Source organism: Podarcis liolepis (genome assembly GCF_965112155.1).
Source record: "Podarcis liolepis genome assembly, chromosome: 15".
NCBI lineage: Eukaryota > Metazoa > Chordata > Lepidosauria > Squamata > Lacertidae > Podarcis > Podarcis liolepis.
Window position 1 is genome coordinate 24,846,981 of NC_139566.1, and position 17,371 is coordinate 24,864,351.

Genomic DNA, 17,371 nt, shown 5'->3' on the forward strand with positions numbered 1-17,371 from the left:
CTCGAGGTATGACTGTATAGAAATACTCTTGTCACTAGAGGGAGCTAAATCCAAACATTGTTGCTGTATCATTCCAAAGGGCTCATTGTCCTGGCTCCGAAACAGTCTGAAGGGTTCAAAACGTGCACTTGGAAGGACACACGTGGCTACGACACACACGTCCATCTGTGAATAGCCACAGAAATTGCTCGCTTTGGCTCTTTATCTCATAATTGCTTCCATGGCGACGAAGCTGCCAATTGCATTATGTCCAGAATTGGCTTATGAAAAGCCTGCTGCGGTCTGTTGCCAGCTTGCTAGCCGGGTGAGAGTTTTCACAGGTTCAAAATTCATTACAGTAGGTGCAAGACCTTTCGCAAAAGATATATTCAGGATGTGTCCTAGAAGGGTGCACTGTGTGTGTTGCATTTGGGGGTGCCATTTAGGGCGGGTGGACCAGAAATTGGGGGGACAGATGAACAGTAGGTGGTAACCAGAGCCAATGATGTGCATATAGTGAGACAGTGCACATAGTTAGATTGCGAACCTTGGTCCCACTGTAGGCTGTGATTGGCACCAACTTGGATGGCTTTAAAAGAGAATCGGACAAATTCAGAAAGGAGCAGGCCATTGCTACTCTTGGGAAGATAGGCGAACTAATGCCAGTGTACTGGAAGAAGCAAAGATCACCAGTGTTGAAGAGATGATTCTTCAACATCAACTTTGTTGGACTGGTCATGTTATTTGGATGCCTGATTATCGTCTTCCAAGGCAACTACTCTATTCCAAACTTAAAAATGGAAAGCGTAATGCTGGTGGTCAACAAAAGAGATCTAAAGACTCTCTAAAGGCAAATCTTTAAAAATGTAGTATAAACACCAACAGCTGGGAAACACTGAACTGCAAGTGCTCCAATTGGAGAACAGCCTTTGCCAAAGGTGTCATGGGCTTTGAAGACGCTCAAACTCAGGATAAAAGGGAGAAATGCGCTAAGAGGAAGGCAAACCCTCACCGTGGTCAATTCCCATCCAGAAACCTATGTCCCCACTGTAGAAGAACGTGTGGATCTAGAATTGGCCTCCACAGTCACTTATGGACTCACTGTTAAAACAGTAGCGATGCTGAGTTGCCCACCATCTTGAGTTTTCTATCCCAAATGGGAAATGGGAAACAGAGCAGAGCAAGAAACAGCTACACAAAGTGGACAGTCCTCTCCACTGCTAAGCCTCCTCTTCTTTAGGGGCATTGACAAGAATGAAGGAACAGCTGCAGACACATTCATTCATTCATTGCATTTTTATGCCACTTAATCATTAGCAGATCTAAGCAGTTTGCATAAAGATAAACCACACAGAGAATAAAACAATAAAAATTAACCACAAAACCAGAAACCTGAACATTAACTTAAAATGCCTGATGGAATAAAGTTTGGGCACCCCTGTAAGGGAATTAAGAGGTTGTTTTTCTTATAACACTACTGCAGTGGTACCTCGGGTTAAGTGCTTAATTCGTTCTGGAGGTCTGTTCTTAACCTGAAACTGTTCTTAACCTGAAGCACCACTTTAGCTAATGGGGCCTCTCGCTGCCGCTGCGCCACCGGAGCATGATTTCTGTTCTCATCCTGAAGCAAAGTTCTTAACCCGAGGTAATATTTCTGGGTTAGCGTATGTAACCTGAGGTACCACTGTAGTCCTCTGGAAGGACAGTGTGGGCTGGCAGCCAGGTGTGAAACCTTTATTATTATTATTATCTTAAAAACCATTATTGCAGGCTCTTCGGGGCAGGGCCCTGCCCTTGCCCGTTATGCCTGCCGCCTTGTGCGGGGAAGGAAAGAGGGAGAGAAAGAACCTCTCGCTAACCAAAGGAACCCTTAGCAGGGCAAAATCCGATAGGCCGGGCGGATGAAGCCGGCGCCTCTCTTTTTCTCTTCCCCCGCCCTTCTTCCGGTCCGTCCCTCCTCCCGCCCGGCAGTGCTTCTGCGTGGCGTTTTCTTGCCCCCCCCCCGCCATCCTCGGCTGCTCCTCCCGCTCCTCCTCCTCCTCCCGCCGTCACTTCCGCTGGGGCCGGAGCCAAGAGAGGGCGAAGCGGCTGCAGCCGGAGAGGAGCTCAGCGCCAGCGGCCCCGGAGGTAGGCAGGGAGGGCCCGCCGGGGCTGCCTGCTCGACGAGCCCCCGAGCGACCCCACTTCCCCTGAAGGGTTAAATGCTTGCGTACTCTAGGGGAGGGGGGGTCAGAGCCCCTTTGCCCCCACTGCTTGTGGAGAGGAGGGTCATGGGAGACCCTGCCAGCTTGCTTACCTTACTTATGGGGCAGGGAGGGCTATAGGGAGCTCGCTTTGCCCGCCCCCCCCCGGGGAGGGGAGTCTATGAAAGACCCCCCCCACCTCCTTGCCTGGCTGTACTTGGAGGTTGGAGGGCAGATATCTCTACCCCACCCGTTTATGGGGAGGAGGGTCGTGTAGGAGACCCGGCTGGCTTGCTCAGCTATGGAGTGGGCAGGTTGTAAGAAGCTCTCTCTCTCTGCCCTCCCTTGGAGGCCCGTGACAGACTGCCTGTCTGGGGGGCAATAGGGGATATCCACTCTCCACCCATCGTTCTGTCCGGTTATGTGGGGTGGGGTGGGGCAGTAGGAGACCTGTCCGTCTGCCCTTGAGGAGGGGGGTTCGTCTGCCTGCCTGCCTCTCTTACCTATCCGTACATAATCTTCAGGCTAGAGGAGATTGCTTCCCCCCCCATGCCTGCCTGCTTATGGGGAGAGGGGCTATAAGGAGACCTTCCTGCTTGCTTGCTGTCTACCCCTTGGAGGGGCCTGTAAGAAACACCTCCCTCCCCGCTGCCGCCACCCTCTCAGTCTGTTCTTGGAGATTAAGGAATATAGGAGATTACTCCCCTGCTGCCACCTGCCTGATGGCCTGCCTGCTTATGGGGAGGGGGGCAATAGGAGACCCTGTCTGTCCATCTGCTCTTGAGGAGGGGACTGTAAGAGACCCCCCCCCCAAATGCTTGTCTCTATGCATTGGGGGCAACCTTTACTTGCCTGCCTATATTATATCTATGGGGAGGGGCCTGGCCTGCCCCTCAATGGGGAAGGGGCTGTAAAAGACGGTGTGCCCATGTTTGTGCATGGAGGTGGGGAGCCGACCTCCTTATGGGAAAGGAGGAGAATAGGAGACTGGCTGCCCTGCCGAGGGGATCCCCACTTCCTAAGTGATGTCTGGGGAGCCCCATTGCACTAGCTCTTTGCCCCCCCATGCCCTCACAGTCCAGGTCAGGTCTTAAACTCCCCCCGCCCAGACACCCGTGAAAGCCTTTTAATAGTCATGGGTCAATTGTCCTACCTCTTGTTTGTGTGTATGTTTCTGTGAGCTTTACAATATTAAGTTTTTTGGGTGGTGGGGAGTGTGATTTGGGCTCTGGTCCAGCCACTGCATCTGTTTCTAATCACTGACATCCTTCTTTTCAAAAAAGACTACCAGCCAGTGATCCCTGAGCATGCACAAAGTGTATTTGATTAAGAGAAAAATGGGTGTCATGATTTTGGAAGATATTACCAGTCTCCAGTCAAGGCTTGAGTCTTGTTTTCTTTTCCCTAGAAATACCTTAGTTGCTGGGAATGGCCTGGCTTGGTCAGTTGGGCAACAAATTACCAACAGGCTAGTGTGTTTTTCTGGTCTTACAGCGCAAAGGTCAATAGGCTCCCTCCTCAACCTCTGACATGTTACTGGGTGAGGGGCTCTGCTTCTTTTTAAAACTTCCAAGGTTGTGTAATGTGCATTTGCGCTGTGGCAGCATTTTGTGGGATGGGGAATCTAGGCCCTATAGATTTCACTGGGTTACAGCTCCCATGGTCCTCCCAGAATGGCCTAGGCTGATGGGAGTCCAATAGTACCTGGCAATTTACTACCCCTTTAAAGGGGTAACTGCACACATAATGTATGTGTGTGTTTTAGGGGGGAAACGCTATTGACTATTAAGAGCACGCGTAGAATTGCAGAGTTGAGAAGGGACTCCAAAGGTCATCCAACCCCCTGCAATGCAGGGATCGCAGCACGTAAGATACAATCCATGAATTGGAACATAAGGATGTCCTTTTTTCCTCCTTTTTTTTGGGGGGGGGATACACTCAGCTGAGCTATGATTGGTGCCACGCAGTTGTCTATCAAGCGCACCCTTGGTGGTATAGGAAAACAGGAAGCTGCCTTATTGGTCAGACCTTTGGTCCAACTAGCTCAATATTGCCAACACTGACTGGCAGTGGCTGTCCAGAGTTTTAGGTGGGGTCTTTCCCCCAGCCCTACCTGCCAGGGGTTGATCCTGCCTGCAAAGCAGATGCTCTTCCCAGCCCTGGCCCGTTGTGATGTAACGTGTTCAGTGGTGTAAAGAATACAGAGGCAGGGAAGTTCCTGGTGCAAATCTCACCTCTGTCGTTTGCTAGAGATTGTAGCTCTGTGGGAGCTCTCAGCAACCTTAACAAACTACAGTTCCCAGGATTCTTTCGGGGGGGGGGCACGACTTTTAAAGTGGCATCGGAGTGCTTTAGGTCATTGTCACGGTACTTCCAAGTGGTCGCTAGATCTTCCTGCTGCTGCCTTTAATGGGATGTGTGTGGATGGAGACTCACTTGCTTCGGTTGCTGCAATAAGTAAGAATCACATTGAAATGAACAGGCAGCTACGTTTTCCTGGATTCCCCCCCCCCCAACCATTTCCCCTTAAGCCACAAGTAACTAACTTGAGAATATGTAGGTGAGCAGGCAAACAAGGTAAAGAGTTGTGGACTAAATTTACAGCGCTGTTTTCTCCCTGAGATCTGGTTTTTTTCTCTCTCTTTTGTTTGAACCATTGTGCTTGATTTTCTGGTTATATTTCATCCCACTCATTTTGTAGGTATGAGGGTAATAATGCATGCCTGTAGGCAAATTCTTCACCTTAACACTCTAAATAGTCATTCCCCCAACCTGGAGCCCTCCAGATGTTTGTAGACTACAACTTCCATCATCCACAGTCAGAATGTGCTTGCTGTGGATGATGGGTGTTGTAAAGGTAAAGAGACCCCTGACCGTTGTGTCCAGTCGTGGCCGACTCTGGGGTTGCGGCGCTCATCTTGCTTTATTGGCCGAGGGAGCCGGTGTACAGCTTCCAGGTCATGTGGCCAGCATGACTAAGCTGCTTCTGGCGAACCAGAGCAGCACACAGAAACACCGTTTACCTTCCCGCTGGAGTGGTACCTATTTATCTACTTGCACTTTGACGTGCTTTCAAACTGCTAGGTTGGCAGGAGCTGGGACTGAGCAATGGGCGCTCACCCCGTCGCAGGGATTCGAGCCGCCCACCTTCTGATCGGCAAGCCCAGGGCTCAGTGGTTTAGACCACAGCACCACCCGCATCCCTGATGGGTGTTGTAGTCCCAAACAATTGAAGGGCCTCAGGTTGGGAGAAGGTTGTTTTAAACATTGTCGAGGCACTCGCATTACAGTCCTTTGTGTGTCTGCTCAAAGTTACTCAAAGGGAATCATTGAGCTATATATTATGGGGCTGTTCATCTTAGTCCTGTGTTCGCAAAAAGCAGTTCTGTGGAAGAAATCCCTCTGCTTCGTATCACATGTTTAATGTCAATTCTTGCCTGTTTTGGGGATTGTTGGTCTCTAAGCCTGTAGTTCTAGCTAGTGGACTTTCAACTCCCTCACACAGGTAGGGGGGAGTTGTTTAAGAATTTGCTGCAAAGGCAACTGACCTGTAGGGTGAACTCTGCTTATTTATGTTTTTAGGAATTGCAAGCCACTGATAACTCTCTGCCCCCCTTCATCTTTGTAACAGCCCAGTTGTGTGAGATCTGCTTAACAAATTATTTGGTTATCTCCCTCTGTTTCTGAACTTTCCTGGTCTGTACCATTGTTCACATAACCCAAATGGCGCATTCCTTGTTGAAGAGGGAAGTATTGGCAGGCTTGAATCCCAAGGTTTGAAAAAGCAAATGCCTTTTTGAAAAAGAAAACAGGGGATAGGAGAAGCCCCCCAAAGCGGGTAAATGCAGACTGTTACATAGACTCTCCCTTGTAAACAAACAAAAAATCAGCCTACAGGTGGAAAACTATCCTCCTGTGCTAGATTTCTACTTGCAAGGAATTCCTCCTCTACATAGCAAGAACTTCAAAAAATGTGATTCTCCACCTCCAGTTTTGGAAAGAGCATAGTCTGCTGTGGCATCTTGGGCCTCTACCACCTGATGTTTCTGCTTGCCTAGGCCAGCTCTGTAGAACGTCGAGGGAAAGCTACTTTTTGGTTTCCCAACACCCTGAGTTGCTGCTTTGCAGCTGGGCTTGCAGATGACTCAAGGGAGATGCTTGCCTATTTTCAGGCTTCGAGGAAAGCTGCTTCCTCTGGAGGTTCTCCTTTCTCTGACTTCTCTGTTCCCTTCCTCGTAATTACAAAACAACCTCCGCCTCGTGACTCGCTGCTCTCCCAGCACTAAACTTAGATAAAAGCGTTAAGCCAGCCCTTGCCAACCTGACACCCTCCAGATGTTTTTGGGCTGTGATGCCCATCAAACCCAGCCAGCGTGGGGCCGATGAGAGTGGCAGTCCCAAACTTCTGGAGCCTACCATTTTGTGAATTCTCATGTTGTTTAGTCGTTTCGTCGTGTCCAACTCTTCGTGACCCCATGGACCAGAGCACGCCAGGCACTCCTGTTTTCCACTGCCTCCCGCAGTTTGGTCAAACTCATGCTGGTAGCTTCGAGAACACTATCCAACCATCTCGTCCTCTGTCGTCCCCTTCTCCTTGTGCCCTCCATCTTTCCCAACATCAAGTTCTTTTCCAGGGAGTCTTCTCTTCTCATGAGGTGGCCAAAGTATCGGAGCCTCAGCTTCACAATCTGTCCTTCCAGTGAGCACTCAGGGCTGATTTCCTTCAGAATGGAGAGGTTTGATCTTCTTGCAGTCCATGGGACTCACAAGAGTCTCCTCCAGCACCATAATTCAAAAGCATCAGTTCTTTGGCGATCAGCCTTCTTTATGGTCCAGCTCTCACTTCCATACATCACTACTGGGAAAACCATAGCTTTAACCATACGGACCTTTGTTGGCAATGCCAACTTCCCTTTTGAGTGAAAATGAGTAGCAAAGAGAGTCTGGCACCCCCAACTTGTGCCTTCCAGATGTTTTGGGTTGTAGCTGCCCTTCGAGCCAACCAATGTGTCATAGGCTGAAGAACTCTGATCTCAAGGGCACCAGGTTGCAGAAGCTACCGTGGACCATTTGCCCCTTAAGCCCAGAAGGCCTGAGATGGGAGATTTATTTTCCCCCAGACCTGCTGTTGAAGAACCTGTGAATGGCACCTGCAGCCAGAAGTGGCTAACCTTGTAACTCTCCAGAGGTGGTGGACTCCCATTAGCCACAGCAGCCAGCTTGACCAGGGGCAGGGGGCCATCAAGAGTTTTAGTACGGCATCTGCAGCAAGGATAGCCAACGTTGTGCCCTCCGGGCATCATCAGTCCGAGTTGGGGTAATAGGAGTTATAGTCCAACAACATCTGGCTGCCCCTACAGGTCTTCTGAACACCTGCCTTAAGTCAAGGGCTCTATCACTTTTAGAAGATAAGAAGTGCTAGGTGGATCGGGCCCATCTGGGCCAGCATCCTGTTGTCGCAGTGGACAATTAGGTGCCTCTCTGCACAAGAGCATTCTCCTTCCCTATGGTTTCTTGGCAACTGGTATGTAGAAGTATCGCTGCCTTTGACCATAATAATAATAATAATAATAATAATAATAATTTTATTTATACCCCGCCCTCCCCGGCCAGAGCCAGGCTCAGGGCGGCTAACACCAATAAAATCACAGTAAAAACATAATAGGGGGGAAAAACGGGGGGGGGGGGGATCCAATTTAAAATACAGGCTAAAATGCAGTTTAAAATGCAGCCTCATTTTAAAGTACCTAATAAATCAAGGCCATAAGGGGAGGGAAACATAAGGGTCAGACCGAGTCCAAACCAAAGGCCAGGTGGAACAGCTCTGTCTTGCAGGCCCTGCGGAAAGATGTCAAGTCCCCCAGGGCCCTAGTTTCTTGTGACAGAGCGTTCCACCACGTCGGGGCCAGGGCTGAAAAGGCCCTGGCCCTAGTTGAAACCAATCTAACCTCCTTGAGGCTTGGGACCTCCAAAGTGTTGTTATTTGTGGACCTTAAGGTCCTCCGTGGGGGATACCAGGAGAGGCAGTCCCGTAGGTACGTGGGTCCTAGGCCGCATAGGGCAGAGCATAGCTATCAGGACTAGTAGCCACTGAGAGCCTTGCTTCTCCGTGAATTTAACTTTTAAACAAACTCTTCTAAAGCCACCCAAGTTTGTGGCCATCGCTGCCTCCTGTGGCAGTGAGTTCCGCAGATCTGTCTTTCCCTGAATCTTCCCACATTCAGCTTCCTCGGATGTGCCCGACTTCCAGTGTTATGGGGGGGGGCATTCCTCTGTTTACTTTCTCTGTGCCGTGCATCATTTTCCTATCGTGTCTCTTCTTAACTCACATTTTTCCCAAACTGAAAAGTCCCAGAGACGGCAGCATTTTCTTAGTGATCCCCTTGATCACTTTTATCACTTCGCTAGCCCTTTTCTGAACCTTTTCCAACTCTTAAAATATCCCTTTTGCGGTGCAGCAACCAGAACTGTACTCACGGTGTTCCAAATGCGGCCGCACCATAGATTTCTTAGAAGGGCGTTACGATATTGGCCTCCTTATAATCTCCTTTAGTCCTCGAAGACACAGAAAAGGTGACTAGCAAGTGTGCTGCTGGCTATATTCTGACACAATTGATCCAAGTTCCCCCCCAACCCCACGCACACTCCGCTTGTGAATCATCTATTCATCCTGGAGACTAGAAGATGTTATTTGCAGACCTGCTGTTAACAGAACATGTTTTTAAAACTGGGAAAGCGAGAGATAAATTGTATTTATTTATAAAATAAAATGAAATACCACATTTTTCCACTCCATAGTAAGTACCTGACCATAAGACGCACCTAGTTTTTAGAGGAGGAAAACAAGAAAAAAAAAATTCTGAACGAAACAGTGGATGTATAATTTTTGTGGTTCATGCTGTGGCCACAGAGATGTGATTTGACGGTGAGTTTGGGGTAGCCCAATGCAAAAATCCTGAGGATCCATGTGGATCTGTGCTTTGTAATCACATTTTTGTGCCATTGCGGCCCCACAAAACAGTGGATGCGTGATTTTTTTGGAGCAGGCTGTAGCCATGGACATGCTGTGTGATCTTAATTAAATAATCGAAACATTTATATACCACTATGTCACGTGGACTGCAAGAAGATCAAACCTATCCATTCTTAAGGAACCCAGCCCTGAGTGCTCACTGGAAGGACAGATCCTGAAGCTGAGGCTCTAATACTTTGGCCACCTCACGAGAAGAGAAGACTCCCTGGAAAAGACCCTGATGTTGGGAAAGATGGAGGGCACAAGGAGAAGGGGACGACAGAGGACGAGATGGTTGGACAGTGTTCTCGAAGCTAGCAGCATGAGTTTGACCAAACTGTGGGAGGCAGTGGAAGACAGGAGTGCCTGGCGTGCTCTGGTCCATGGGGTCATGAAGAGTCGGACACGACTAAATGACAACATGACACACACACACATACACAAAATCAAAGCTGGTTTGCAACAATACCTATACACAATAAAAACCGCTTAAGAAATCTAAAAAGCAGAGATCGTCAACTAGCTGCTACAGAAAGACTTTGGCTGGGACATGGCAGTTTCCTGGAAGGGGTTTCTCCAGTGAGGTCATTGCTTCTAAGGCTTTCCCATTGGAGCGATGTGGATTTCACCCACCCCTACGCAGGAGTGAAAGTCGCTGAAGAAATCCGAGCTTCCTTCTCGTAGCTCCCCTTTTGGATTATCAATAATATGCTGATTTGGTCTTCTGAGATTGCAGCGACCAGCTGCGTCCTTCTAAGTTGCAACAGTGAGGACTCGGAGTACCAGTAATTAAGGAGGGTGGCTTTGGGTCAGGCTGGACATCTGTGCAGGACAGGTTTGGCTCTGCGCTGTGAAAATCTCACTCCGGAGACCTTGAACTTACTTGATTACCACATTGTTTCCTGAAGAAAGTGGAAAGGGAATAGCAGATAAACAAGTGATGTAATGTGATGCCTCCTGAATTTCAAGTCCTCCTGGAAAGTGGTGGTTTCTGTAGCGCCGTGGTGTATCCAGCGTGGGGTAGCGGTTAGAGCAGCGGTTCTCTGGCCTTGCTAGCTAGGGATGATGGGAGTTGTAGTCCAACAACATCTGGGGACCCACAGGTTGAGAACCACTGGGTTAGAGTGTCAGGCTAGGACCTGAGAGACCAGGGTTCGAATCCACACTTGGCCATGGGTTGGGTGACGTTGGGCCAGTCGCTGCCTCTCAGCCTAACCTGCCTCGCAGGGTTGTTGTGAGGATTCATTGAGGAGAGGAGCAGAGCTGCACTCACACACCACCTTGAACTCCTTGGTGGGATCTAAATCCAATCAACCCATGAGTGAGACAGGTCTTTGCCCCAAGCAGCTTACAGTCTGACCCTCCCTGCTGCTGGGCGAGGAGAAACAGGCGAAAACAGTGTGAGTGTAGTTTTATTACCGTATTTTTCGCTCCATAGGGCGCACCGGACCATAGGGCGCACCTAGTTTTTAGGGGGGGAAATAAAGAAAAAAATTATTTCCTCCCCCCCCCCCAGCCGTGGGGCTGGTACGGGGGAAGCCCGAGCTTCCCCAGCCCCCAGAACAGGCTGCTATCCGCAAGCCTTCAGAGCCCGAAGGCTTGCAGATAGCTACCTGAAGCCTGCATTCGCTCCATAGGACGCACACACATTTCCCCTTCATTTTTGGAGGGGGGAAAGTGCGTCCTATAGAGCAGAAAATACGGTAAATTTGCAAATCGCTTCTCGTAGCAACGTTCCGAAGCAATTTACAACACAATAAAATGCAATAATGAAAATACACGAACATGATGGCTATATGCTGCCTCCGTATATGCTGGGGCAATAACACTTCTGAATACCAGTTGCTGGAAACTTCAGGAGGGGACAGTGCTGTTGTGTTCAGCTCCTGCTTGCAGGTCTTCCACAGGCCAGTGTGAGAGCAGGATGTTGGAATAGATGGGCCATTGGCCTGATCCAGCAAGGCTGCTCTTCTTTTCTTAGGTTTCAAAGTGTGGTTTCCAAAAACCTGAGGCTGGCTCACATGTCACAGCTAGCCACATTTTGGTGAAACGTGAGCAAGCCTTGAATATCACTTTGGGGTTTCTTTGACATCATATCGTAATTCCCTCCTCCCTCTTTCTGCTGGTTTTGGTCTGTACGAGCGGAATATTTTTTGCTTGCTTGCAGACCCAGGACTGGAAACCAGTTGCATGCAGTGCAGATTTGCAAGAAAATGCAAAGCATGTTTTTTCCCTGCATTCAGATGATTTCTCAAAAGCTGTGGTTTGCCTCATAAACCAGGAAAGGGAAAACGGCAGTGAGTGAGCCATTTGGCTGTAGCTCGGTGGTAGAGCAGCCACCTTGCATGCAGGTGGTCCTGGGTTCAATGCCAAGGGTCTCCAGTTAGGGCTGGGAAAAGCCCTTTCCCCAAGCCATCAAGGGCTGCTGCCCGTCAGTGCAGACAGTACTGTGCCAGATGGACTAAGGACTTCAGGCAGCTTCCTAGGATGAGCAAAGTACCAAGCTGTAGATCGGCCTCAATGAATGTCTGAACCAGTCCTTAGATCGGCCTCAATGAATGTCTGAACCAGTCCTTAGATCGGCCTCAATGAATGTCTGAACCAGTCCTTAGATCGGCCTCAATGAATGTCTGAACCAGTCCTTAGATCGGCCTCAATGAATGTCTGAACCAGTCCTTAAGTGTCAGGAAAAGCAGCTCAACAGTGCTTAGTCCGGCTCGGACAGTGGCTTCAAAGGACCAGCTGTGTCCTGTGCTCCTCCTTCAGGGATCCAATTGCTTTGCTGAAGCTTCGGCCTTTTCTTCTGCTCTGGAGCTCAGAATTCTCCCGGAGGCTGGTTTTGAAGGAAGACTTCTTTCTGAACCAAAAACCTCCAAGCATTGACTGTCTTTAGCAGTCCCTCTTTGAATGCAGTGTCTCTCTGTAAGTTGATGTTGGTGTTTATATAACGCAGGAACAATCCTTAGCTTCCAGGAACAGGCCTGCGGAGACCCAGGTTTATGGAGAGCAATAGACCCACGGTGCTATATCTGGTCTCCTTCATTCTTTAGAGAAGGACAGATTATGCTTGGTTGGAGGAAAGAGGTTGGTCCATCTAGCTCAACATTGTCTACTCGCACTGGCAGTGGCTTTCCGGGGTTTCGGGTAGGGGAGATTTCCAACCCTCGAAACGCCAGGAATCAAACCTGGGACCTTCTGCATGCAGGGCAGGTGCTTATATCGCTGAACCATGCTCCTTCTCCTAATTCAGGTACCCCCAAACTCGGCCCTCCAGCTGTTTTGGGACTACAGCTCCCATCCCTAGCTAAAAGGACCAGTGGTTGGGGATGGTGGGAATTGTAGTCCCAAAAGAGCTGGAGGGCCGAGTTTGGGGGTGCCGGCCCTAATTGAAGCCCTCTTTCAAAGGCCATGTGCTTCGTGCATGCAAGGTCCTAGGTCCAATCCTGGACATCTCCAGGTCTGGTTTCGGAAAGACTCTTGGCTGAAACCCTGGAGAGATCTGCTTCCAGCCAGTGTAGGTCGGTCGACTAATGATCTGACTCAGTAGAAGGCACCTTCCTCTGTTCTCATTGGAAGCCACTTAGCCTGAAACCCACTAAGAGGATCCCATTATGACAGTGGATTCCTGATGTGAACTGGGTGTTTGCACTTTGTGCGTGTGTGGCCCTTCTCTTGCTGATCCTTTCATTGGCACTGAATATGCTGGTTGTTTCTTCGTTCCTGGCATCTCCCCAGCTGGTTGGGGGGTTTTTTTGGGGGGGGGGGTTATCCAGCAAAGCTGGTGGTGTCTCTCTGCTCGTAGTGTTTTTAAAACCTGATCTGTGGGTCTGACCACCCACCGTTGCTCTTCTGAGAATTCCCCTTCCACACCCTGCCAAAGGCTCCTTCCTGGGACTTAGCAGCCTCTGGCAAACCTTGTTAAGGCATCTCTGAAAGTCCCAGATAAGAGCCTCTTCTCCAAATGCTCGTTTCTCTTCCCCTCTCTTTTTTAAATTTCTGAATTTGTCCTTTCTCTCCCTTTGTGTCCTTCCTTCCTCTCTGTTTATCCTTCAGGGTTCGTTGGACGTTAAAACCTCATCTTCTGCCGCCTGCTATATTTTTATTCTTCTTTTTTTCCTCTTTCAGAAGCAGCAACAAACCAGGAACCAAGATGTCAGACTCCAAGTATTTCACCACCACCAAGAAAGGTAATATATATGGGTTGCTTTTAGATCGTGTGTGTGTGTGTGTGTGTGTGTGTGTGTGTGTGTGTGAGAGAGAGAGAGAGAGAGAGAGAGAGAGAGAGAGAGAGAGAAGTGTGGCTAGAGCCAAACGGCAATCCAATCAAGGCTATAAAATTGTTCCAGGACTCTTTCCAAGTCAGAACGGCAGGTTAGACTCTCCCTAATCATAGGAGGAGAAGTCATTCCTTGCACATAGAAAACATATCAGGGAGACATGTTTGATGTGTTTCTTAATATTTTAATATATGCTGCAAGCCACCCAGAGTAATATACATTTTAATATATGCTGTAAGCTGCCCAGAATGGTGGTATTATTCTTATCATCATCGTCATCATTCTTTTCTTTTTTCTTTTTTTATTGTTTGTTTCTTTATTAGTTTTAACAAGAAAAATTACAATCAACCAAAAAGAACCAAAGAATACTACGATTTACAAAGGATAAATTAAATCCTTACAACATCACTTCCGCTGTGGCTTCCAGTCACCCCCTCGAGGGTCCCAGTCATCATTATTTTCTATGCCTGCCTCCTTCCTGAAATGCTGTTTTTCAATATGCAGAAATATCTTTCTCTCTCCCTCCCCCTTCAAAAAAGGGAGAAAACTCTCAACCATGCGGGAGAGCTTAAAGAAACATGATTTTTAGTTATTTTATATTTTTGGTAATGTATAAAAAAAGCTATAAAGACAGATGAAAAATATAATTTGAAGAACAAAACAATAAAATAGGCACGCAGAATAAGTACAGTTGCAGATGGGTTAAAATAGCAAAGGCGAAAGAAGAAAGTGAGAATAAATGTTTCCTTCACATGAATAATATTAGTGTTACTTGGTTGTCAAGTCTAGTTCGGTTCTGTTGTGCATGTAATTAAAGAAATGGCAAAACATATAACAAGTTTCTGAAAGTTCTAATATTTTTATTTATGAATCGCCTTTTGCATATATCTCAAGGCAACTTATAGGCTCCCCCCCCCATTTATTTTAATAACTTGCATACCATCGAGCATTGGTATCTCTAAGCAGCTCATATAAGTTAACAGCCATGAAACCACAAGCAAAATTTAAGCACGCAGCATCAAAATACCAGAAGTAAAATGTTAAAAGTGAAGTGATACCTATGGGCTTGTTGCAGTGCCTTCAGAGACAGGGCATAGTTCCCCCTTGACCCAGGCTGAAACCCTAAACCAGGGGTCAGCAACCTTTTTCAGCCGTGGGCCGGACCACCGTCCCTCAGACCATGTGGGGGGCCGGACTATTTTGGGGTGTGTGTGGAATGAACAAATTCCTATGTCCCACAAATAACCCAGAGATGCATTTTAAATAAAAGCACACATTCTACTCATGTAAAAACACGCTGATTCCCAGACCATCCACGGGCCAGATTGAGAAGGCGATTGGGCCACATCCGGCCCCCGGGCCTTAGGTTGCCTACTCCTGCCCTAAACTGTGGTTAATCTTAACTGCTGCCTCTTGAAACAAGCCAACTTCACAACTGTGCAAAGCAACTCAAAATAGTTTTTAAAGGGTATACAAAAAGCAACTGAAAGTAGCTGTTCCTTTTGCATTGTTTTTAAACCTAAGGCAGAAACCTTTTTTCCAGCTTGAAAAGCCGGCCAAAACAGAAAAATGGCTTCACTTGTTTCCGCAGGATGGGAGCATGCCATATGTCAACAGGGATGCTGTTCCATGAAACCGGGGCAGCTGCGCTGAAGGATGATGATGATTATTATTATTATTTTAGTTTTTCGTTGTTCTTAATCTTTTTTTAAATTGAAGGATTATTACATCCTGCATTTTGTCTGCTGCCGCTGGGATTTGTTCGGATGAGCGGCAATTCAGAAACCTGCAAAATAATTCATAAGCTGGTTGGAGAGCGTAGGAAGCAGAATATTGATTCATTTCCCATGTCGCTTTGCCCACCCCCCCTTGCCAAAGCAGACTCTGAAAACCTGAATCGTGGAGGCAGAACGCATGAGCAAGTGGTGGCTCCGTGGTAGAGCCATCTGCCCAGCATCTCCTGGCAGGGCCGGGAGAGCCTGAAACCTGGGAGAGCGGCTGCCTGTCAGTGTAGACAATAATAATGATAATAGTAATAATAATATTTTTTATTTATACCCTGCCCTCCCCAGCCAAGGCCGGGCTCAGGGCGGCTAACAAGCAATAATAAAAACAAGTTGAATGAATACAACTTAAAAACAAGATTAAAATACAACAATTAAAATATTGAAACATTAAAATATTAAAATGCAGCCTCATCACAGGAGGAGAAAGGAAAAAGAAAGAGGGGGAGGGAATCAAATTGGCTCCAAGCCAAAGGCCAGGCGGAACAACTCTGCCTTACAGGCCCTGCGGAAAGAAATCAGATCCTGCAGGGCCCTGGTCTCATGAGACAGAGCGTTCCACCAAGCCAGAGCCAGTGCTGAGAAGGCCCTGGCTCCGGTTGAGGCTAATCTAACTTCCTTAGGGCCCGGGGCCACTAGGGTGTTGCTATTTATGGACCTTAAGGTCCTCCGTGGGGCATGCCGGGAGAGGCAGTCCCGTAGGTACGAGGGTCCTAAGCTGCGAAGGGCTTTAAAGGTCAAAACCAGCACCTTAAATCTGACCCTGTACTCCACCGGGAGCCAGTGCAGCTGGAAAAGCACTGGGTGAATATGCTCCCATGGCAGAGACCCCGTGAGGAGCCTCGCTGCAGCATTCTGCACCCGCTGGAGTTTCTGGGGCAGCCCCGTGTAGAGTGAATTACAGTAGTCAAGCCTGGAGGTGACCATTGCATGGATCACTGTGGGTGATACTGGGTTAGATGTGCCATTGGCCACCTGGCATTATCTAATTTTTTGGGTGTTCATAGCTTAAAGGTAGAGCACCTGCCTTGTCTGCGGAAGGTCCCAGATTCAACCCCCAGGGGCATCTCCAGGTGGGGCTGTGAAAGACTGGCACCTTAGAGAGCTGCTGCCAGTCTGTGTTAGCAGTAGTGAGCTAGACTGGGCTTCCTGTGTAAGCTGCTGCTCCTGAGTGCTGTCGTTCTGCCTGTTGGGGTACTTTCTCTAGGTGCTGAGCAGGACCTCCTGCCACTTTGATTTAAACTTCCACGGTTTTTTCCCCCTCTGCAGGGGAGATATTTGAGCTGAAGGCTGAGCTCAACAGCGACAAAAAGGAGAAGAAAAAGGAAGCTGTGAAAAAGGTGATTGCGTCCATGACGGTGGGGAAAGATGTCAGGTACGTTGCCGTTCTGGAGATGCGTTGGTCCAACCTGGGGGCCTCCAAATATGTTGCTGAGCTACAGCTCCCATCAGCCCCAGCCAGCGCAACTGGGGCTCAGTGGCTGTGCTGGCTGATGTTCTGCCCCATTGCAGGTGCTCTCCCACTGAGCCTATTGCCTTCCCCATGGATTACATGGTAAATTATGCTTCACGGTGAAGCCCCAGCAACTGTTTCTCTTCCCCAGGCAGTCTTGACTGCCTGCAGACTGTCTTGTTTGCCAGATTGGTGCATGCTCTGGTTATCTCCCACTTGGACCACTGCAATGCGCTCTACATGGGGCTACCTTTGAAGGTGACCCGGAAACTACAACTAATCCAGAATGCGGCAGCTAGACTGGTGACTGGGAGCGGCCACCCAGACCATATAACACCGATCTTGAAAGACCTCCATTGGCTCCCAATACGATTCCGAGCACAATTCAAAGTGTTGGTGCTGACTTTTAAAGCCCTAAACAGCCTCAGCCCAGTATACCTGAAGGAGTGTCTCCACCCCCATCATTCAGCCCGGACACTGAGGTCCAGGTCCGAGGGCCTTCTGGCGGTCCCCTTCCTGCGAGAAGTGAAGTTACAGGGAATCAGGCAGAGGGCCTTATCGGTAATGGCACCCGCCCTGTGGAACGCCCTCCCATCAGATGTCAAGGAAATAAACAACTGACTTTTAGAAGACATCTGAAGGCAGCCCTGTATCGGGAAGTTTTCAATGTCATTTTTTATGTG

The 17,371-nt window shown here is 48.6% G+C and overlaps 1 protein-coding gene across 7 annotated transcripts in view; it reads left to right on the forward strand.

The window, feature by feature from the left end:
• Nucleotides 1-1,954: 1,954 nt before the first annotated feature.
• Nucleotides 1,955-17,371, forward strand: part of AP1B1 (adaptor related protein complex 1 subunit beta 1) — a 51,929-nt gene continuing 36,512 nt past the window's right edge. For 5 of the 7 annotated variants that reach the window (XR_014519829.1, XR_014519830.1, XM_083478530.1 and 2 more), the window contains exons 1-3: nt 1,976-2,106; nt 13,300-13,361; nt 16,505-16,610. Coding sequence is in view for 5 of the 7 variants with exons in the window: in XM_083478530.1 (XP_083334656.1) it covers nt 13,325-13,361; nt 16,505-16,610 (143 nt within the window). In the remaining 2 variants the exon portion in view is untranslated. Of the gene's footprint in view, nt 2,107-13,120; nt 13,142-13,299; nt 13,362-16,504; nt 16,611-17,371 lie in introns of those variants that run through there. The other 2 variants (XM_083478531.1, XM_083478528.1) reach the window with 2 other exon arrangements.